Raw genomic sequence first — 24,742 nt, forward strand, 5'->3', positions numbered from 1 at the left:
TGAGCTTGTATCTGCAGCCTCCCAGAGAGTATTGTGATGGTATACTCGGAGTGGTGGCCTCACTCGAGAGTATGGTTTTGCGAAGGGAGACGCAGCTGTTCATCGCCGGCATTTCGGTACTTTTCAATTTTCTTGCATTTATCATACTTCTGATGTCATGCTGAACTTGAACATTTCACTGCATTGGTCGATTGCATGTGTAGAGCACATCTGACACACACCACATCCATATACTGTACCTGCACGCAACCACTCTATGTAGCTTTCTTGTCTCTGCATCTGATATACATATTGGCTAATTTATTCAAATTGCCCTCCTTTTTTTTTAGATGCCACCGCTACAGGCTGGGCCATCCAGGCCTGCTCGAGGGGCTGGGAGAGGGGACTCGACTCGCAGCCGAGGCAGGCATAGAGCGCCTATCAGAGATGATGAGGAGTCTAGTGATGAGGAGTCTGCGCATCCTCAGTCGGAGACATCCGCAGGCAAGGAGGAGGACTCTTGTTCTGGTTCCGAGAGTGGAGATGATGCCGGGGAGGATTCCGAGGATGGCAGCTCCGATTCGAATGATGGTGCTGGTGGAGATCGTGCAGGGACTTCCTAGCCGAAGAGGACGAAGAGGGCCTCCCAGCCTTGAGCTTGAGCGCACTGATGCAGATGTTCCTGCTTTGTTTTTCGTTTTACTTGTAGTTGTAGCACTTTGTACGGTGTTAGGCAGTTTCATTTTCTTTAAAACTTGTACCCATGTTGTAAAATGTTGTAAAAAAGGAACTATGATGGAATGAAACAACTTTTTGTTCAAAAAGTGTTGTATTTCGCGTTCTTAACATCGCATCGCATCACTTTGCACAAAAATGAGATTGAATGGAAATTGAGCATTGTACATTGCCAAGCCAGGTAGTGAACTGACGCAACAAACTGAACAACATAACTTACTAAGAAACAACAAAACCTTAGCAAGTTTACAACTCGATAAGCCAATCCCGACAATGTTGATAAACAAAGAGCAATAATTCGACAAACAAAACTCGACAACTCGAACAACTCGATAAGCAAAACTCAACAATGACTCGATAAGCAACACTCAACAACAACTCGATCAGCAAATGCGTTTCAGACAAACCGAGCGACGGAATGCACCCGAAACTGAGGGAAATGTGGACCTTCAATACTCCCAATACATGGAAAGGCTAGGAGCTCACTTCCAGAGACTAGGAAAAGACCAAAAACCAATTTTCCTCCATAGCCGACCACCAAAGGTGGCTGGCCGACCAGTTTCTTACCCTGGAGAACAATTATGTGGTCGGCCGGCCAGAAAAACTGGCTAGTCGACTAGAAAAAGTGGTCGGCCGACCAGTTGGCTTGGCGACCTCCAGATTTTTGACACGTGTCTTCCGAACAGTGCCGTATCCTCCATAAAGGTTCCAGCTTCGTGGTTCTCTCATTCCATCTCAGTTTTACACCAAAATGGAGGCATTTCTCATCCAAAATCTCACAGCTTGGATCGCTACCTTGGACGGCTCAGAAAAGTTGAACTTTCGGGGCTTCGGCATAAATGCACTATTCACGTTCAGTCGCACTCCGCTGCATCTTCCATTTCTCCATGCTGCGGCAAGGTTTTGCAATCCGGTAACACATGTCTTTAGCTTTGGCGGGCAAGAGGTGTGTCCTACCTTTGAAGCTTTCCAAGCTTTGATGGAATCTGAACATGACGAAGAAATCTTGCCCCAGCTTCGCTTCGGCCACGCTCAAGCCCTAGGATGAATGCGTGGGCTCACTACGCACGACGCTCGATCTTTGATCCGCGATGGAGAATTAGACATCCTCGACCTGATTCATCGTTTTTCCGATGCTGGCGACCATGGCGATCACCACTGGCAAGGTTTTCGGCGTCATGCCCTTTGTTTGTGCATGCTATCTCACTTTTTGCTTGCCCCAGGCTTCAGCGGGTCTAGCATTCGTCTGATCAAAGTTGCCCAAGGCTTGAAAGAGGGCAAGAGCTGTATTGCCATGACATTGGCCGAGACGTTGACGGGCTTGGAAGCTTTTCATCGCCGGGAAACGACCAGATTTGTGGGGAGTCCACTACTGCTGCAGGTAACGTTCCCACCCTTCCTCACATATATATTGCTCACATCACTCGGCCCTCAGGCTCGATTTTTCTCTCAAAACCCTTTTATCACTTTTCTCTCATCGTACATCTCTCTATTCTTTAATCTCTCAATTTTCATCCCTCCTCAGGTGTGGTTGATGGACAAATTGTAGGTGGTGGACTCTTGCCCAGCATACTCAGCTCGCAGCTACTTCTTTCGACGATGTCTAGTCAATGCCCTTGATGAGGGATGGTGGTTCGACTGGATGCGCAATCTGTCCGCAGACCGCATTGCTTGGCGCTGTCCTTGGCTCAATCTACCGGTAATGAGCTACAACATATCCCGGTAGCCCGGGATTCAGTTGATTGGTCTGACACATTGCGTCTTCTACTTTTCATTTCGATTCCTACGTCAGTTTGGACATGATCAAACTTGCCCGGCGGAGGGGATAGAGTACCCAGTTAGCTCGGTATGCCATGGCATGGAGGACGAGAGAGCTTCTGGCCCCCGCTCCCACTTTCAGTTGGACCTTATCTGATGAGTGCATAGATTGGCTCAATGAAGAGGCACATATTGGGCTCAGCTTGGCATCAGAAGCTTTGCCCAGCTCTGGGAGGGGGCGCAGGAACACCGGACCTATCTATGCCCCAAATTTATTGCTTTATCAGAACTTTCAAGTTTTTTTTATGAGTGTAATAAAAAGCAACTTCAATTTGCATTAAAGAGTAGGAGAACTCTGTACTGAAATCAATGTAATTGAAGGTTGTGGGTACTGAAAATTTTTTGTTTGGTCCAAAAATGGTCTAAGTCGTAAAAAGATTAATTTTGAGCAAAATTAACTTTTATTAAAACTTTTCAAAACCATTTTCGATATGGATCAGAACTGGACATGCATGAGATCTGTCATTGAGATGCATAACCCTGGATTCCAGCAACTGGAAAGTTGCCCCTAGTCTGAATAGCAATGCATTGGAGATGACAAACCGAGCTCTTGAATGCAAAATAGACAAAGATGACCAAACATAATCACATGGACAAAATTGATCGGGGAAGTGTTTATGGTTGGACTTCAAGATAAAGTTGCCAACGTATCCCAAAGATGGGAATCAAGCCTTACGTAGTTCGGCTTAGGTTCACTCGTGTATTAACCCTCACCTGTTACGCTCTAACTTTTTCCAAGGTCGACCTTTGCGGGTTTTCAACCTTGCGAGCTTAGTTTTTGTAATTTCAAATTTTTCATGCTCTAACTTTTGCCTAGGTCGCCCTTTCGGGTTTTCGGCCTAGCGAGTCACTCAGGGGTAGTATTTCTTCAACTTGTCCATATTGATCGGTTGTGAGAACTCCAGGCCATCTAGGTCCGTCAGAACGACAGCTCCACCCAACCAGATAGCCTTAATGATGTAGGGACCAGTCCAATTTGGTCTGAACTTACCTCTAGGGTCGTGGATGGGAGCTTGGTTGTCTTTGAGCACCAGATCTCCTTCTTTCAAATTCCTGGACTTAACTTTTCTTGTTGAAAGCCTTGGCAATTCTACGCCGATAACCTTGAACATGGTATAGTGCTTTCAGTTTGTGCTCATCAAAGAGCATGAGTTCTTCGAATCTGCTATGCTGCCAATCTGCTTCGGCTATCTGACACTCAGCCAGTACTCCCAAAGATGGAACATCAATCTCGATAGGTAGAATGGCCTCCATCCCATAGACCAATGAATACGGAGTCGCCCCAGTAAACGTTCTGATTGAAGTCCGGTAACCCACAGAGCGAATGGTAGCTTATCTAGCCAGTCCCGGTAGGTTTCCACCATCTTCTGCAAAATGTGTTTGATGTTCTTGTTGGCGGCCTCAACTGCTCCATTGGTCTGAGGCCGATATGTGGATGACTTATGAAAAGCCACATTGTATTTTTCCAACAAGTCAATCACTTCCTTCTTGAAGTGGGAACCGTTTTTTGAAATAATCTCATTCGGGACCCCATAACGACAGATGATGTTGTTCCTGATGAACTTTGCAACATACGAAGCCTTCAACACCGCGTAAGATTGGACCTCAACCCACTTTGTGAAATAGTCTATCGCGACCAGAATGAACTCATGCCCATTAGACCCCTTCAGAGTGACAGCCCTGATCACATCGATTCCCCAAACTAAAAATGGCCATGGCGAAGTCATATTGTACAGCTTCGATAGCGGGATGTTCATGCGGTTTGCATGGATCTGACATTTGTGGCATCGCCGCACAAAGCCGATACAATCCTCCTCCATGGTGGACCAGTAGTAACATTGTCTAAGGATCTTTCGGGCTAGCATTACCCCGTTCATGTGTGTTCCGCACTCTCCTCCATGGATAGCCTCCATCAGGCGCTTCGATTCTTCGGCATCAACACACAGCTTATGCATTCCCAGATGACCTCTCTTATACAGTTTTCCCCCGCAGACGATGAACTGAGCACCATTCTTCGAATTGCCCTCTTATCTTTGGCATTTGCCCCTAGTGGATACACCTCTTTTTCCAAGAAATTCCAGGCATCGTAATACCAGGGGTTCTCATCATGTACCTCATGTATGGCAGCAATCAGCTCGTAGGCCGGCGCAAATTTCTGTTCGATGATGATTGGACGCATCCAGACCCTGAAAGGAACGTGTATCATGGAAGATAGAGTTGCTAATGAATCTGCAAACCTGTTGTTCTCTCTTAACAGATAAGCGAAGTTTAGCTTCTCGAACCGAGGAATCAACAAGTCCAAGGTCTGGTGGTAGATTCTCATTTTTTCTTCTTTGACTTTCCAATCTCCTTTAGCTTGAGATACAACAAGGTTCGAGTCCCCAATGACGTCCAACCGTTTTGCCCCTAGTTTTAGGGCGGCTTCTAAACCAGCAATGCATGCTTCATAGTCTGCTTCGTTGTTCAAGGCTTTGAATCAGAGTTTGAATGCTAAAGGTATATGAGAATTGTCAGGTGCTATCAGCAACACTCCTATCCCATACCCGTACTAGTTTGACGCCCCTCAAAGTACATTGTCCAAAATTCTTTTTCGACGTACAGAATGGCCTCGTTCGGAAATAAGTACTCAACTGCTTCATCCCCTTCCACTGGGTGATCGGCTAGGAACTCCGCTACCGTTCTCCCCCTTACTAACTTGCGAGTCACATATTTCAAATCGAATTCGAAAAGCAAAAGAAACCAACGAGCTAGCCTACCCGTAAGTGTCGGTTTCTCGAAGAGATACTTGATGGGATCTGATCTTGAAACCAACATTACAGAGTGAGCTAACAGGTAATGCCGCAGCTTCCAGGTAGCCCATACCAGGGCCAGACAAGCCTTCTCCAATGGAGTGTAGCGGGTCTCGTACTCCAGCATCTTCTTGCTCAGATAGTAGATGGCCTTCTCCACTCTGTCATCAGACTCTTGTGCAAGCATGCAGCCCATCGTAGTTTCAAGCACTGAAAGGTACAAAATCAACGGTTTCCCCGGCTCAGGCGGTGACAACACGGGCGGGTTCTGTAGATATTGCTTGATCTGTTCAAAAGCAGTTTGGCATCGGCCGTCCCATTGGAATTTCTTTCCTTTCTTCAGGAGACCAAAAAGTGGTTCACAAGTCGGGGTTAATTTTGAGATAAATCGTCTTATGAATTGCACTTTACCCAGGAAGCCTCGCACCTCCTTTTTAGTCCTTGGTGGTGGCATTTCTAAGATGGCTTTGATTTTGGAAGGGTCGACTTCGATACCTCTCTGTGTAATCAAGAACCCCAGCATTTTCCCTATAGTAAAACCGAGTGTACATTTATGAGGATTCAGCCGCAACCGAAATTCTCTGATCCTTTGGAAGAACTTTTGCAAGGCGGTGTAGTGGCCCTCTCTTTCTTTGGAGTTGACAATTATGTCGTCTACGTACACCTCAACCTCTTTGTGGATCATGTCGTGCAATATCGTGGTCGCGGCCCGTTGACATGTACCTCCAGCATTCTTCAACTCAAATGGCATCACCCTATAGCAATATGTCCTCCACGGAGTGGTGAAAGCAGTCTTCTCCCGGTCTTCGGGTGCCGTCAATATCTGATTCTAGCCTGAGAATCCATCCACGAACGAAAGCAACACATGCCCAGCAGTGAAATTCACTAACTCATCGATGTGTGGCAGAGAAAAGTCGTCTTTCGGACTGGCTTTGTTCAAATCCCTAAAATCCACACATACTCAAATCCTGCCATCCTTTTTTGGCACCGGAATGATGTTGGCCAACCAAGTTGGGTACTCAGATACCAGCAGGAACCTTGCATCGATTTGCTTGGTCGCTTCTTCTTTAATCTTGGGAGCCCAGTCCGGGCGGATCCTTCTGAGTTTCTGTTTAACGGGTAGGGCCTCTGGGTCAAGAGGGATCCGGTGTTGTATGATCTCCGGATCGATTCCAGGCATGTCTTCGTAGGACCACGTGAAAACATCTTTGAAATCTTTTAATAAAGCGACTAAGCGCTCGCACTTCTCTGAAAACAACGTGGACCCGATCTAGACCAGCTGCGGGTCCTTCTCAGTACCAACATTAACTGTAGTGATTTCATCAACTAGGGGTTTAACAAATCTCTCTTGCTCTTGATCAATTAATCGTTGTAAAACTGGAGGAATCTCTTCCTTGTTGTTTTCATCAAAATTTTGAAAGTCCTAATTAATACAATAAATCAAGGGCACAGAAAAGTACTCAAAAACCATATCCATTCCATTCTCATTAATCACGTCCAAATCGTCTGATTCTTCTGTTACAACAGACTCAAAAGAGAAAGAAAAAATTGACCTAGACAGGATTGTGGCATCCAGGTTATGACCCCCGGGAATACCGGACTCAAACTCAATCGAGTTGGTGCCGGATTCCGACTCCACAGACTTGGTGGAATCAGATTTCGGCTCACTACCTGACCCGGTGCTGCTTGAGAAAAATCCCTCATCATACTGCCAGATAAGGGAGGGTGCGATGGATGCATCCAAAATGTTTGAAGGTGGGCTCGCAGCCATTTCATTCCCGATCATGGACACCGAGAAGTTATCCCGCAAGCACTTCTATACGATCGAAGGATCTGAAAGTAGGCAAGCCAGCGCTACCCCCATTTTAATTTCAGTGTCTTCAGAATCCACTGTCTCACATTGCTCAACTTCAGCTAATGGATCTGTCTGCTCCGCAGCAACATCATCCCCGGATAACTATAGGTCGAAGAGGATCTCAAACCCTGGCAAGGGACGTTTCTCCGCATTTAACCATGGCTCTGGGAAGCCACAGAATGGAAAGTCCTCCCCCTCCTGGACAAAGCGCCCGTTTAGGATACCCTGGATGGGTCGGTGCATTAACTCGTAAGGTTTCCCTGCCTGCTTTGCTCTGGCTCTCCCAGCCATCTCCTTGCCTTTCCTCACCCAGTCCTCTTTGGTGGGCAGATAACCCAAACCAAACGTGTATGGGTTGTGCAGCCCTTCGGTCGATACTGCGATGCCCTTCCGGCCACTTCTTCCCAGTCCCATCCCAGGGATGTGCTGGAGTTTGTTCATGAGGTATACTGACTAGCGCTAACATACAGCCCTTCATCAGTAGCTAAGATGTTCTGCACGACCCGAGCCTCAGCTAGGGTGAAACCTGATAGGAACACATCCTCCGTGCCATGCTCGATTTCCAAAACCAGTGTAGACACTTCTGGCGGCGGATGGATTGACGAATTCTCAGAAACTATAGCCACCCCCTTCCCGTGAGCGTATTTCAACATCTGATGCAAGGTGGAAGAGACTGCCTTCACCTGGTGCTGCCACAGCCGCCCCAGGAGTAGATTGAAGGTTGCGGGAACGTCCAAGACATGAAAGTCAATCTTGTGTTCTCCTGGACCAACCTGGGTCTAAATTTTCAGTCCCCATCACCTCTCTACTTGTGTTATCATATGCCCTTATCACCTGGGTTGTTGGCACAAAGTCCGCGGGCTTAAACCCGAATGCATATGCCATCCTTGACGGGCATACATTAATAGCGGATCCCGTGTCGACAAGAACCACCGGTATCAATTTGTTTCTACACTCCACAGAGATGTAGAGCGGTTTGTTATGATTCACGCCCTGAGGCGGCAGTTCCTTGTCGGAAAAGGTCAACATCGGGGTTGCCCCTCCCGGAAAAACCAATCCCACCAGTTGTTCTGGCGTGGTGTCTATTGAGGGTTTGGCCTTCTCCATTGCCGATAGGACAGCTTGTCTATGAACACGGGAAGCCATAAGCAGTCCCCAGATGGAGATGTCTACTTGTATCTTCTTCAACTATGTTAGCACGACCTCTTCTTCGAGTAGTTTGTCTTTCTGCTTCTCCGATTCCTTGTCCTGCCTAGATGCCTCTGGCTAATCTAGGTGCGGGGGCTTGAAATACCGCCCACTCCTAGTCATATGGTCAACTTCACCAATATACCAGGTATCGTCCGGCTGGTTACTCCCCCAGTCCTCATCGGTGTGGGCAAGACGTAGGTCATCGTCTTCCCACCACATGCCATCGGCAGCTGACAGACACCTATCCAGCTCCGTTACAACCATTCTTGTGCCCACAACACCTTACATTCCTATACTCGCAGCACGTTCTGTTCCTGTGCACACAGCACATTCAATCCCCACAGGAGCTTTGGCTTTCCTAGCTCTCTCAGAATCTTCGATCCCTTTCTGTTCCAACTGCGTCAGTGCAGCCTGCTGTTCAACATTTCCTGTATTCAAAATGCCCAAATCTCGAGCAAAATTCTTGGCACCGACGATCTCCGGCGATGCATTTTGATTCCTGGCCCTCCGGCCACATCTGATGCCCTTGTAATTAACAGGCCCTATCCCGGCTAAGATTCTTCGGCAACATCTGGTTGGTCGTCAAGCCACCCTGTAACCTCTGTTGACCCCTCAGAGTCAAACCAGTTGACTGTCGTGTCTCCTAAGTCGTGTTCATTGAAAAGCAGAAGGTCAGCGAAGTCCTCTTCCAGAGCTGCCAAGTCATCTATCCTCTGACCAAGTCCGTCCCCTCGGATTACACAAATCTCCACCCCGCTGTAATTTCACATTCGGCCTAACCTAGCCTGCTGGCGTAATGTAATCACTCGGATTATATACCTCCTCAGCACAGCTCCCAAATTCCTCAGACCCTGAATCAACAGCCCTACTTTCCTCCGAAATCATCCCCGTTCTACCTTTGATGATCACCACCATTGGTTCAGGTTGGGTTCGAGAGATGTCCAACATGCCCAAGTCGATGCTGTCGGGAATGAACACCTCCGGCTTGGGTAGGTGACAAGGAGTGATATATATGCTAGGGTTGTATGACACAATGTAACAGCGCCCGGGGAGGGGCCTCGCGCTACAGTTCGGACTCTCGATTTGTGTCACGGTTCTTAATCTGAACCAAAGAGTCCAAATCTGGCAAATCGTTTGAGAAAACAGATTTTTTGAAAAAGTAGTGCCAAACATGGACTGCTTTGCCAGATACAGAGTCGCCACCTAAATATTTTTAAAATGGGGAAATTTAGGAAACCCTGACTCGGTGCCAAAGGCCACATGTCCGTCATCACCGGAGTTGTCTCGGCTCGGGAGCTTGGGTACGATCGGGGAAGGTCAGCTATGAGCACCCCCTTTCGCCCGGTCCGAAGACCGGCCTCTACTAACCATGATATCCGTTTTTGAAAACTTTACGTGTTCTTATTCCATTTATTAGCCTAGAATTACTATGTTATGCGCACAGCAAACAAGTATAGACTAGATTGCCTAATTTGGAAATAAACATTGCATATCCGTTTGGTTTGAAAATGCTTTGGAATTTGCTACTCGCAAGTAGGCTAAAATACGGATTCCAACGAGTTTTTCCAACTCAAACAACCCAACCTTCACCCACAGGCATTCAAAACAGTTTAACACATAAGCATCTAGCCACATGTTAAGCATGCTGTTATGGTAACATTCACACTCATGCGATATGCTAAAGCGGAAATACTTACATAGTACTCCGCGCCAAAACAAAGAACTTGTTAGTAATCATGCATGATCCAAGTCCATGTGAAGTGCCTAATGCATCGCATACAAAATGTCGCTAAGATAGGCTCGGCTATCCTAAACATGTCATGTGAAAATGCACAATTATCACGTATTCAGTTTGGGAATTGAAGTATTGATGCAATTAGCGTGATGTACCGAGCCTAATGCATGTAATACAAATGCATGGATGCACACATGCATAGCATAAGGTATGCTAAATTAGACGTGACCTAATACTAACCATCAAAGCAGGTAAGTAAAAGGGAAGAAAGAAGTGGGGATTGGAAGACATTCACACACCCACCCACACTTATTACAGACTTGCCCTCGCTCGGAGGGACCGAATAAATATTACAAATTAATTAACTACGCAAGCTAATTAATATTACAAATTAACTAATTTAATTAACAAATTAAATTAAATTAATTAAAGCAGGAAAGCGTCTCGGGAAACGCGCCACCATGCGCAAGCTGCCTCTGTTTTCCTCCCTTTCCTCCTCTGGAGGTTGTCAAAACCCCAGGACTACATCCTTGGACAGAGGGGATCACCACCGGCTAGATGAAACTTCCACCGGCAGTGTGGTATGGCCATCGGCACAAAATAGGGCCTGTCGGCAGAGAAAAATGTGCCGGTCGGCACATTACACTGCCGGTCGGCAGAGTATTCCTGCAGAACCTGCAACTCACAGCAACAGAGGGCAAAACAAGGCATGACAGCATATTTCAAGACATGTATGCACTAACCATGTCCCTTATCATTGTGATGACTCAAAGGGACATGTGCCTCGGTTCTCGGACCACCAATCACGCATTTCCATGCATGATGGCCCAAGGAACCAAGTATGCAACTTTGGTTTCAAATGCATGCAAACCAATCAAACAAATAAGGCCCAATTCCTATCACCAATTCAAGGAACAAGGCATGCATGCGAAATGCAATGCAACCTAGACATACAAGCTAGGAATGCAACATGGCATGGCAATCAACTCATGCAAGCATACAAGCATGCATATGGCAATGCAAATGGATGCAAAGATGGACTTAAACATGAATTAGGCGACTCTAAAATAGGCCTAAAACAGTAGCCAAAAGTGCTAAAGAGTGAGAGCTAAATGGCATGCACACACACATGCTCATAAGGACCAACACTTAAGCATGAATCAAACAACATTCAAGCACACTTGAAAGGAGGAAACATGGACAAATTAGCATGCAACATGAGCCTTAAAATCATGTTATAAAATGAAGCCAAATCAAATTATAAATCAAGTCAAGCATGCAACAAAAAGTCCAAGTGTTCAAGGCAAGTTGATAAGGCATTGAACTACACTTATCATGACCAAACATGGCATGCATTAAACAACTAAAAATAGATTTAGCATGTTAAAACAAAGCTAAAGGACTACTTAGATGGCATCTAAGTGGCCCAAATACAAAGGCATACACCATGGCCAAAACATGGAACATTGCAAAACATGCTTTCAAAGCATTAAAGAGACATGCGAGGCAATCAAACAAGCATGGAAATGGGACTGAAATGACATATAGAATGATCCCAAATCACCAAAACAATGCAAAGATGGCATGCTACACATGCACATATTCAAGGCCAACAAGCCCAAATGCAAAGGAGCCTTATAATGCATGCTAAAATCGACCCAAACGACTATGGACAGATCTAAAACATGGCAAAATAAGCATATAACCTTCACAAATACAAGCCTAAAACATGCTCCAACAAAGGCTAACAACCTAGAACATGTTAAGGCACAAATAAGGCATTACATGGCAACTATGCTAAACATGCATAAGGTTCCAAAACCAACTTGAAATCATGTTATATCATGGATATATAAGCATGAAAAACAAACCAAACATGCTCAACACACACTCAAGCATAGGCTTCCTTAAGAGGCCAAAATGTGCCCTTTTCAAGGACAACAAGGAGAGGGGGTGGCCCTCTCCTTCTTGGGACTTCAAAGCATCATCTTCACCACTGAAATCCCTCAAGATTTCAGTGGTGAAGATACCTCAACACCAAAATCCCGGAGCTAACACAAAATGGCTCAAAATGAGGCCTTTTGGGGCTTAAGGGTGGTCAACACCCCTCAAACAACAAAACACTCTTAATAAACAATAAAGAGGGCTTAAAAAAAGAACTTTTTTATGTTATACAATAATCACAAAAACAGCTCTAAGACTAGTAGAAAATCAATGCAAAAAAGGGGAAAAAAAAGACTAGTTTCTCACCCTTGATGCCTTCTTCAACAAAGATGCTCCAATGGCCTCCTTGAGCTTGAATCCAAGACCAAAACTTCAAAACACACTCTTTAGAACCTCAGCTCCTAGAGGAAGGTGAAACACTAGGTGTTTGTGTGCAATAGTGAGACACAAAACACCTAGTGTACAAAATGAGAGGAAAAGAGAGATAGGTGAGTGTATCTAACCCTAACCCTAGAAAAACCAGAGCTCTCCTCTGTCTTTTTCTCTCTCAAAAATGTCTAAGCCTCTCCTTTTTCTAAGCCTTAGAGAGAGCTCTCTCTATAAGCCTCTTGTAAAGCTTATTCAACAAGCTTTGCAAGAGGGAGATCCCTCCATACACGTGTATGGAGGGGAGCAAAAGTTATACAGCTGTCCTAAAATATCTGCAAAAGCAGATGAACAGCAATCGGCCGGCAAAAAATGCCATCTTGGCCAAACAAAGTGCCGACCGGCACAAAAAAGTGCTGACCGGCAACAAATAGTGCCGACCGGCAAACTATTTTGCCGGTGGCAGCAAAAACCAGCCAGTGGCCTCTAGCCACTGCCGGTGATGGGTGGGGATGGTCTACAAGCCCTACCCTGCCCTTCCAAGGCAAAACACAAGTGTTCGGTGCAAAACCGGACACTGAACGGTCAAGTTCGGAGATTCTGAGGTAGGGCGCGAGAGCCAAAACCTCCGGGAACTCCAAACAAACACAAACAAGGATAATCACCGAGTGTTCAAGCGGTGACGTCCGAGTCTTGAGGACGGTCAAAAATGGGGTGTCTACAGTTGCCCCTCTTTGACAGAACTCGAAAGTCATAACAATGACGGGAGTGAATGTCAAAGCCTAGAGACGACCCATTTTTGACAAGGCCGAAGACTTAGACAAACATGCAATACAAATAAGATATGCGCCCGAAGGCAGGGGCAAAATGCACGACAATGCACAGAGCTGAGCATAACTTATGATCATGCAAAGAAAGCTGTAATGAAGCAAACATGCAACAATTTTAAGCTAGCATACCAAACTACACTACAATGCAGAAAGGATGTAAGAGAATTATGGAATTCTCAATACGTCTCACTCGGGAGATACAATACCTGCGCGGCTCGTCTGGTTGCACCAGCTTCAAATGAACCGTACATACAATATCGTGCCTGAAAAGAAAACAAACTTAACAGGTACAATATTGTTAGCAACATGCATGACAATGCAAAATGGATGAAAAACGAAATGCAATATATACAAAACAATGTATAAACAATGCAAATGCAGATGCAATGTAATTGAAACAATGCAAGCTACATGCAAAGCAATTGAATCGTGATCCAATCACGAGCGGTTCGAAACCACACCTATGTCAAATAGATTGATGGAGGTAACAAGGATGTCTACCATAGAACGGTCAACTGAACTATGAGTATTGTAGACAGACGCAAGAACAAGTATTGGGTGGAATGACACAAGTGGGGAAACAACCCGCTGGAGAAAGGACTACGATCCTAATGCCGGATGCAAAAATTACACTACAATGTAATGGGTGGATATGGCACGCAGGCCAAACCAAATCTTGCCTAGGAAAGGCATGCATACATACAAGCCATGTGTAACACAGAAAAGGTGCCGCAACCCTCAACCAACATATCAATGTGGAATCGGCGCGATACACATACAGAACTGTGTTCTAACATGAAAAGTAAGGGCACATACCAGACCAAGCTCAACCTGGAAAGGCGCAAGCCATTAGGCGGAAGGTGATGCAATGAATGCATGCAATATTACAATGCAATATTTACAAATATGCAATGGAATGGATACAATGGATATGGCATACAAGCCAAACCAAATCTTGCCTAGGAAAGGCATGCACACATACGAGCCATGTGTAACACAGAAAAGGTGCCGCAACCCTCAACCAACATATCAACGTGGAATCAGCGCGATACACAAGAACTGTGTTCTAACATGAAAAGTAAGGACACATACCAGACCAAGCTCAACCTGGAAAGGCGCAAGCCAAAGGCGGAAGGTGATGCAATGAATGCATGCAAACTACAATGCAAATGCAAGACAATGCACATATGCAATGACTATGATTGCAACTTTCCCTATCTTACCAACAGGGTGATATACTAGGTTGGTTCAGTATCCAGAACTGAGGCGTAGACATGCCGCCTCAACCTATGGGGCTTCCATACAGATTTCAAGCCGAGGGTAAACCTCTGGGTATTTAAACCAGACTTTAGTCTCGGAACTCCCGAACCTTTGCGTTCTAGGCATAAGCCATTCGAACTCTAGTTTCCACCGTCCCAGTTGGTCTTCTAGGAACTCATCGCAAGCACAGACAGGTGGCTTTACCAGACCACCGAAAGTCGTTCGGGCACGACAAACACTGAAGGGATTGCACCTTCAGAGGATTTAAGGTCTCCTAGACCGGGATGCAAAATGTATGCATGACAATGCATGTTTTTTTTGTTTTTTTTGAAATGCAAATGATGTATGAAATGCATGTTGCATGAGATGCGCGACAACACGCGGCTTAAGATATGTACAAAGCAATAGTGTGCACACCAATGCAATAAAGGTCTTGCACCTTCCAAGGATTTAAGGTCTCCTAGACCGTACGTGTTTAAGGTCTCGCCAGACCATGCGTGTTTAAGGTCTCGCCAGACCATGCGTGTTTAAGGCCTCGCCAGACCACGGGGGTATTTACAAGACGCGTGACAATGCGCTGAAGGTTTCGCACCTCCAAAGGATTTAAGGTCTCCTAGACCGTGCATATTTAAGGTCTCGCCAGACCGTGCGTGTTTAAGGTCTCGCCAGACCGTGCGTGTTTAAGGTCTCGCCAGACCGGGGGGTTTGCACGACGGTATGATGCGCAAAATAGCGCAATGCGTTAGGCAACGCGAGTGCACAAGACAGTGCGATGGAATGCATGCAAAATGCAATGAGATGCGCAAAACAGCGCGAACAACTTTGAAATGCACAGAACAGTGCGATGCGCAGAACAGCGCGAGGTTTGAAATGCACAAGACAGTGCAATGCGCAGAACAGCACGAACAATACAATGCACTAACAAGTGCAATGCGCAGAACAGCGCGAACAAAATACAATGCACTAACAAGTGCAAGTAAGGTGCGCAAGATAGCGCGAACAAAATACAATGCACTAACAAGTGCAAGTAAGGTGCGCAAGATAGCGCGAACAAAATACAATGCACTAACAAGCGCAAGTAAGGTGCGCAAGATAGCGCGAACAAAATACAATGCACAAAATAGTGCGATGCGCAAAATAGCGCGAACAAAATACAATGCACTAACAAGTGCAAGGCCAAGTGTGACGTGCATGCCACACGGAGTGTAAATGGGCTTAAATGCGCAACAACGCACGTATTCCGGAATGCATGACAATGCATGGAATGGAAATGCAATGATGATGCATGAGAAATGTGTACGACAATGCAAAGGGGTGCGTGTTGCAACGCATGTAACACGTGCATAACAATGCAAATGTGTGGCGCGTGACAGCGCGATGTAATGCACCGAAGTAGTGTGATGAGTTCGTGCAACACACATGGGGCAACTTTTGAATTCAAAAGGATACAAAAAGGATACACCTTGCACGAATTCGAGTGCCACGCACTGGAGACACGGCCCGAAGTCAAAACGGAGGCCGGTTGAATGTCGGAGATGCGCTTTCTTGCACTTTCTTCAGCTATGAAGACCCAAAACAACTCAAAAGGCCTAAACAAGGCTGTGGGAACCCCACCGGCCGAAAGGGGAGGCCACCGGCTGGCCGTCGGCACAAAAATAATTCTATCGGCACAAAAAAAGTGCCGGCCGGCACAAAACATTGCCGACCGGCAAACAGTTGCTGAATCGGGGCAGTTTTGTCTTTTCACTTCGGGCATTATAAAAATAGGGCTTGAAAACCCTATTCTTCACTTTTCCACCGCCGAAAATTCTTGCCCTCTCTCTCTAGAGTGCTTCTGTCTCATTTTTCGCCCGTTTCTTCGCGTTCTACGCCCGTTTCGTCGTCGGATTCGCGTTTCTCTTCGCGTTTCGGACATTTTCCACCGATCACATTCTCGTTTCGGCGCCTCGTTCGGCGTTCTCGCCTTCTCGGGGTTTGTTCCCCTCACTTTCCTCTTCATTTCCGTGTCCTTTCACATTCCGGCCTTCCCGGCCATTTCCGACCCTCTCGGGAGTTGACTTTTCAGTTGACTCTTCGTATTCCGGCTCGGTTTTCCTTTTCCGGCCATTTTCACACCACTCTCTACATGGCGGACGACATTCCACGTGTCGGGACTCCCCCGGACCACGAGATGGACCCCGGGGTCGAGCTCTTACCACTGAGCGAGCGCCCGTTCGACCCGGCGACCTACCGGCCGGCGATCCACGTTCTGCCCCCTGACGGCCTGCGTCAGTTCCGGAGCTTCGAGAGGTACGCGCCCCCTGAGTTACTGCTACGCGAGCCTACCTCCCACCTTTCATTCGGCACTCCCGAGGTAACTCTTCATCTTCTGCTTTACTTTCTGCAATGTAGGATACAAAACTGCCATAGTTAGCTGTATTCTTTAATTGCTGAAATCTGATATGCCGTAGACCGTAGTTGACTGTAAACATACATACAACTGATATCTTCTTGAGACTGACACATGCACACACACTGCACTAGTCCTGAATCACCCAAACACACGGCACACACTGTATTCTACTGCACACACACTGGCACCCAGTATTTGTCTGAATCTGTTCGATTTGCACACATGCCACATCTGTTCTGAAACGCCCAAACACGCTGACACAGCACACGTATTTTCTATAAGCACACCGGCACCCGGTATCTGCCTGAATCTGACAAACTTGCATACATGCCATATCTTTCTTTTCAAAATCGCATTTTGAATGTTGTCTTGCAATTGTTGTTTTCTGTTTGCAGGAGGGTTCCCATACCATTCGCGGGTATGGGAATACTGGTGCGCGGGAGTGGTATGACGAGCTCCCTGATGCGGTCCAGCGCATCGTGGACCGAGCGGGCTTCGGCACCTTCTGCCGAGGGCTCTCTAGGTTGTCCACCTGCAGACCTCTTCTTGCTGCTCTGGCGGAGAGGTGGTGGGACACCACCGATTCTTTCCACTTTTCTGCCGCAGGGGATATGACGATGACCCCTTATGACTTCTCGATGCTCACAGGCATCGGGGTAGGGGGTGATCCGATCCCCTTCGACATAGCGATGGATGAGTGGACCGCCGCTCAGGTTCATTTACTGGGGGAGGCCCCTCCGCTAGCTCGCCCAGGCTTCGTCCGCTATTCCTGGTTCGAGGCACAGTTCAGGGTCCTGCCCGCATTGGGGGAGGAGACTCAGATGACCGAGGAGGACGTGGAGAGATATGCTCGGGGCTTCCTCATGTTCCTTTTCGGGACTACTATCTTCGCCGACCGGGCGAACACCGTGCCTCTCTGCCTTCTCAGTGCACTGGTGGACGTCCGAGATATTCTGCACTTCGATTGGGGCGGCGCTGCTCTGGCCACCTTGTACGGATATATGAGCTCGGCTTCTCGCGGCAGCGGCCAGCTGCTCGGAGGTTACTGGCGGGCTTGGGAGGTACATTTCTTCTCCACTTTTCCTTTCTGTCTCGTACTTTCCGTAGTCTGTACACTGCACACACTGTAGTCTGCGTTACACTTACTGTATACTGTACACACGGCACACACATACATTCTGTTTTACACTGACTGTACACTGCTCACACTGTACACTGCACACAATACACTGCACAACACACGGCTCTGCCATTTCTGCTTTATTCTGTATACCCTGCTTTATCTGAAGGTCATACTGACATCTGTTTTGCAGTTGTGGGTTTATGCCTACTTCCCTAGGCTTGCACCTGTACCAGTTGCGGAGCCTCCTCCGGCTGTTCCTTTCTCGAGTCGCTTTGACGGGGGATGCACCCGGCGACCTCGGGAGACATTCGGCTTCTTCCGCCGATACTTCGACACCATCACCCCCACAGAGGTATCCTTTACTTTCAGTTCGTTTAGCTTCGCTTTCCCACTGCATGTTTCAATAACAGTAGATAACAAACTGTCTGTTACTTTCAGATCACATGGCGGCCATGGGCTTCCTTGCCGTCGGCGATGCGGGGTCGGTTCCCTGGTGCTGAGGAGACCTCGCGTTTCCGGATTCTGCTAGAGGGCCCGGTCTGTCGGGCTTGGTACCTGGGGGAGCGTTTTCTACGCCAGACCCGCGGGTTACCTGAGCAGATAGTCCCGGCTCACCCTCCTGCAGAGATGAGGGAGACCGAGGGGCTGACCCCTGAGCAGCTGGATGATTACTCCATCGGCTGGGAGGAGGCCGGCTTCCGAGGCACCGGCGACTATCAGGAGTACGTGCGAACGTACCTGATGCGACCTTTGAGCGGTCGTCGAGCAGAGGGGGCCAGGCCTGTAGCATCGGCGGCTGGGGCCGGAGCAGGAGCCGGGGCTGGATCTTCGAGGAGGGCCCGAGTCCGTGGCAGGGGCGGAGCGCGGGGAGGACGAGGAGCTGGCTGGCCTGCCCTGCCTGCTGTGCTGACTTTCCAGGGGCAGGGTGGGGCGACCTATCAGATCCCCTTCGCCCCTCCACCAGCTGGGCATGAGTTCACTGACATCCCCGACCTTCCGCCGGTATGTATCACTGCACTTCGTACAGTTATCTCACTTCAGTTTACTGATATTCCACAGAATACTAATGCATCTGATACCTTTGCAGGCTTCTCCTGAGTACACCCGTCAGTCGTTGGCGATGAATGCCTCGATGATGGGGATGCTCCAGCGGACATTTGACCTTCTGGCTGTCTACAGCATACCGGTATGTCCTTCTGACACTGGCCTCAAACCATTCATACACTGCTTCGCATAATCTGATTCACGGCACAACACCTGATACACTGATCTCACTGTATCTGAGCACTGCATACACTGCATTCTGCACTAAACTCTGTACTGACAAACTGCTCACGGCATTCATACACTGTATCCATACACTGCATTCTGCACTGATAAACTGCTCACAGCATTCATACACTGTATTCAACATTGCATTCTGCACTGATAAACTGTCTACAGTATACTGATGCATTTCACTTTTTGTGTGCTTTTTCAGCCTCCCTTCCAGATTCCCATGGCAGGAGGTGCTCCAGCCAGACCTTCTGTCCCTGCCCGGGGGAGAGATGAGGAGGGCAGGATATTTCCCCGCACTAGGGGTGGGCGTACTCACGTCGGGAGCAGCTCGCGGGCTCCAGTCCCGGACGATGACGACGACGAGGAGTCAGAGGCGGAGGCAGGGTCGTCGGAGGAGGAGACCGCAGACGGTTCTAGCTCAGGCTCTGATGACGACGCTGTTGATGCTCCTGGACCCTCGTCCAGGAAGAGGACCAGGACAGACTGACAGCCCTTGGAGTGATCGACACAGATGCAGATTTTTGTTATCTTTTCTTCCTTTCCTTGTACTTTTCTTTTTGGTTGGTAGATAGATTACCTTGTACTGCCGCAGGCAGATTTTGTTTCCAAAGCTTGTACATTTGAAAAGATAGTGAAATGAAACAGCCTTTTTATCTGAAAAAGTGTTTACATTTACACATTTCATGCGTTGCATCGCATCTCATCATGTTACACCTCAATGTAAATGGAATTGATTGGTTGTCTAAAAATTGAACACTTGCACTGTAATAATCAGATAACTTAAACAGCTAACAACCGAAACAACCCAAGCAACCCACTGCCTGATTCTTAGACACACAGCCCTTACTCTGTTGGGGATTGATCTGCATACAGCCCAAAACACAGCATTCAGTTCATTCTGCACACTGCAATTCTCAAACAAGACAGCCCAATCTAATCAGGACGGACCTCAAAGATGGAACCGGTTGGAGTCGGAACACGTTCCAATGTAGAGAATGGCACAGCATTCTGAGCATAAGCGATTTTTGAAATCGCATGAGGGTTTTTCAAACCGGGATATCGAGCCTACAACCGAACACAGCGGGGAGGACTCAAATATAAAGGTACACGACCTAAACACAACGAGACACGCTCGGGAGAGACTCAAAACAAAAGACGAGACCGTCAAATGAAAGAGACACGACACACAGACGCGTAACCGAAGATGGGGGACCTCGGACCACGAGGAGCCAGTTCAATCTGGGTATTGTTTCCCACCCTTTCTGATTTGTGATTCTCATATCACTCGGCTCTCAAGCTCGGATTTTCTCTCAAAACCCTTTTCCTCACTTTTCTCTCAACTTACACCTCTCTATTCTTCAATCTCTCATTTTTCATCCCTCCCCAGGATGATTGATGGATGAACAGGAAGTTGCGGGTTCACGCCCGATGCCGTTAGCTCACCGTTATTTCTTCTGGCGGGTAGAGCGCTCTTCTGGCAAGTACGTCGGTGACGGGGAAAAGACAGAACGCCTGGCTCAACTGTGCCCCTAGTTCATCATTTTAACCATTTTTCGTTTTTGCTTTCTACGAAAACAGTTTTGATCAAAATGAGAGTCGAATTAACGTACTCGTTCGATTTTTGATTTGAAAGGCATGCAAGTCAAGCTGCAAGCACTGAAAGTTTTCCTTTTTGGATCCAAGACAATGGTCCAGTTTTGGAAAATGAAATAGTTTTCGAGAAAATAGTCAACCTCAGTAAAAAAATTCAAAAACTATTTTTCAAACAGCTGATGCTCAACAAGCATGGAACTTACCCTTTGAGATGCGCAACCTCGGATCGGAGGCAATGGAAAATTGCCCCTGGTTTGAAGGGAGTGGGAGGCAACGGAAGGTTGCCCCTAGTTTGAATGGCGTCTCACGACGGCTTGTGGCAACGGAAAGTTGCCCCTTGTTTGGGATGGTGCCGCCGCAGCAATCCGCAGACAGTCTTCATTGGCGGTGGTCGAGCTCTTAGACACAGCGATGACGAAGACGGTCACAACACATATATGGACACAGTCACCTTGAAGGGTGTTGGCCACTGGACTTTGGAACGAAATTGAAACCATTGCATGGACTGAGACGCTATGAAAGCGTTGGGGGCTGGACTTCATGATGAAGTTGCCTACGTATCCCAAACATGGGAATCAAGCCTTACGTAGTTCCGGTTAAGGTCCACTCGGGTATTTTAACCTTCACTTTGTTTGGCTCTTATTTTTGCCAAGGCGCCCAATGCGGGTTTTCGACCTTGCGAGCTTCTTTTCATTTTCTATTTCTTCTTCATTTCTTTTGCATTTTTCTTTTTCTTTTCTTTTTGGTATCTTTTGTCTTTTCTTTTCTTTTCTTCTTTTTTTTGTATTTTTCTCTTGCTCTAACTTTTGCCTGGGTCGCCCTTCTGGGTTTTCGGCCCAGCGAGCCTCTCAAAGGGTAAAAGTGTAGCAAGTCCATGCCAAATGGTTCCTGAACTGGAAGCCTTTCCGTGTCTAAGAGAACGGCTGTTGCACTGATTTGCGGAGAACCCATCAGGGTTACTCTACGAGCTTCTTCCGGCGAGATCTACTCCTTCTGATTCGGCCTTGATGCTTCTTGATCGAAGGCTACCTCAAAACTGGCCACACGGGCCTTTCATGGCGTTTGTCCGTTGAAGTTTTTGAACAGTCTGAAAGGGTTCAAAGTCGGAACGGGTTGAATCTTGAGGCTGAGAGCGATCCTAAGCTGTGCGATCTCAAGAACGATTCCACACAGGTCTTCACAAGGCCGCGTAAAATATTTGTTTTTGAAAGTTTTTAAGAAAGCGACGAATCGCTCGTGCCGAAGATAGTGTGGAACCAATCTGGATCAGGCGAGGGTCCTTCTCAGTACTCACGCCGACAAGCATGATTTCATTCATAAAAAGGCTTAGCACGCCTCTCTTTCTCTCAAAATGATCAAAATTTTACAAAACCCAAGGAATTCCTTCCTCTTCGTTTTCATCACCGCAGTGTTCAAAAAGTTTTTTTTTGAAAACTTAGGTTAATGCTATGAGTTTGGCGCGCAGGAGAGCAGGCGAGATGTACTGTCAGCCCGATCAAATTCTCTGGCCCTTATGCTGAAAGCAAGCATGAAGTTGAGATAGCAACAGCTGTTTCGTTCGGATTGATTGGTGTAACTGGCTCCTTGGCAGAAACAGACTCAAAACAAAAACAGATAATAATTACAAAACAAAATGGTGTTCGGGACAACAACCCCAGAATCACCTGGTATTATATACAACGGGGACTGACTCGATACAACAAGACAGACCCATGAGCAAAAAAGACTGACTCAAGACAAAGAGACAGACTCAAAACAAAAGACTGACTCGACTCCCAAGCCAGGATTTACAAAACTCGGTTTCACCGATGCTCAAAAATGCGTGCCAGACGCTTCATCCAAAAATGTACCAAATGTTGCCCGCAGGCGGTTCACTTCACATACTCGCAGTATCTGAGCCCTCGAAATCCAACAACTGAGTGGTGACGGGCTTGCCCGAGGTGGGTGGTAGGATAACCTTGTTATCAATCAAATCCTGCACTTCATGACGAAGGCGGGAACATCCATCGGTGCTGTGACCGGACTGTTGGTGGTACGCGCAGTACAAGGTAGCATCATGAGTGGTGGGGAGATTCTTCGGGAGTGGCCGGGGCTCCAAAGGCTTAAGATGCCCATTCTTCGCCAATATTAGCAATGCCCTAGACAAAGGCATGTGGAGATCGTGAAAGACCCTGCGCCCTCGGGGCAGGTACTTTGCAGTTTGAGGATTCTTGCCAGATGCGCTGGGAAAAGGATCGGCTGGCGCTGCCTTGGCTTTTTGAACCTTCCCCGGTGCAGGGTTGGGAACTACTGGAATTGTCTGGGCATGACGGGGCCCATCCCGGTTTTCTGTCTGGCTTGAACTGCCTTTGGTTGGAGCGGGGAAAGCATCATCTATAGTTTTGGTCACTATTGCAGATGTTTGTTGCTTGTTCATCCCTCTGACTTTCAGAGCCTCGACTGCCCACAGCAGTTGTTCAATAGGGTCGGCATCTACCTTTGCCTTGTCCTTTCCTTTGGCCTCAGCCTGATCGAGGGTCGGGGTTAGTGCTGACATATCGTGGCTATAGCCAGAAGCCATCTCTGGCTGGCTGAGCTCTATCACAATCCGCCCCAGTAGCGGGGGCTCCTGTGGTACAAAATTCCCGGCATACGGTGCCGCTGGTGGTGAAGCCGACATTCCATAGGCGAGGTCTGCCACAGACCTTTGGAGATCGCCTATCATCCCCATCAATTCGAAGGTGGTGGGCTCACGAGCCTGGTATAACTGGGGAGCCCAAACCGGGTGCACAACGGGCGACCTGGGCGGATATGACATACTGATGCTGGCTTCATTCTGCGGAGTGGTTCCCTGCTCCGGTGCGGCTGTCATAACCACAATTTCTTCTGAACTTTGTGTCGCCATAAATCTTGCCTCAGCAAGGGGGAGACACTGGCTGTTCTGTATCAACTCTGCAACTCTCTGGACTGAAAGAAAAACAGACAGCACTTCAGCCCAAACTGATCAAACACGGGTGTAGCCGAACAACTGTTCCCTACTGCTGATCACTGTTCCCAGATTTCTGTTCCCCAAAATACTGAATCTGATACCCGCGGATAACTGATTCTCAAATTCTGATACCAATGCCCTTAGGCCTGATGCCCCAAACTTGCAAACTGGTATGTACATTCCTGTAGAGATACACTCTAAAAGCACATAGCAAGTAAGAGAGAGCCAAAACACCCCTATGTTGGGGTAGGGTTTCCCTGTCCTATTTTGTCAGGAACTAGGATTTCACTACGCACGCAGCGGTTTCAAACAACCTATAATCGGGTAAGCAACCTGTCCTAGCTTGGAATGGTCACTATGGATTCCGAATATGCACTAGGTCGAATGGTAAAAAAAAAGGGTGCCCCGGTAAACCGGGGTTTGTGTTCCCATGCTGTCAGAGCCCATAGCCGGTCAGCCTTATGGACATGCCTTGACAAGACAAGCCTCCGGCAAACCGTTCAGGAATGGCAGATGGCAAACACTGTGTTCCTAGGCGCACCAATGCACATGCAATGCAAAGAAACACATAAATGAGATCAAAAACAGGATATCACGAGTTCGAGTCAAACTCTCTAAAAATCCCCAGCGGAGTCGCCAGAAACTGTAACAGCGCCCGGGGAGGGCCTCATGCTACAGTTCGGACTCTCGATTTGTGTCACGGTTCTTAATCTGAACCAAAGAGTCCAAATCTGGCAAATCGTTTGAGAAAACAGATTTTTTGAAAAAGTAGTGCCAAACATGGACTGCTTTGCCAGATACAGAGTCGCCACCTAAATATTTTTAAAATGGGGAAATTTAGGAAACCCTGACTCGGTGCCGAAGGCCACATGTCCGTCATCACCGG

General features: G+C 47.4%; 1 protein-coding gene across 1 annotated transcript; it reads left to right on the forward strand.

The window, feature by feature from the left end:
* The first annotated feature begins 1,859 nt into the window (after window positions 1-1,859).
* LOC145821985 (uncharacterized) lies at window positions 1,860-19,782 on the forward strand. The gene is made up of 5 exons (XM_082918553.1): window positions 1,860-1,880; window positions 18,184-18,369; window positions 18,456-19,019; window positions 19,105-19,203; window positions 19,498-19,782. Exons 1-5 carry the CDS (start codon window positions 1,860-1,862, stop codon window positions 19,780-19,782), a joined length of 1,155 nt encoding a protein of 384 aa, XP_082774679.1.
* The last annotated feature ends 4,960 nt before the right edge of the window (window positions 19,783-24,742 follow it).

This window comes from Camellia sinensis, chromosome 3 (genome assembly GCF_055761805.1).
Source record: "Camellia sinensis isolate YWXY chromosome 3, ASM5576180v1, whole genome shotgun sequence".
Taxonomy (NCBI): Eukaryota; Viridiplantae; Streptophyta; class Magnoliopsida; order Ericales; family Theaceae; genus Camellia; species Camellia sinensis.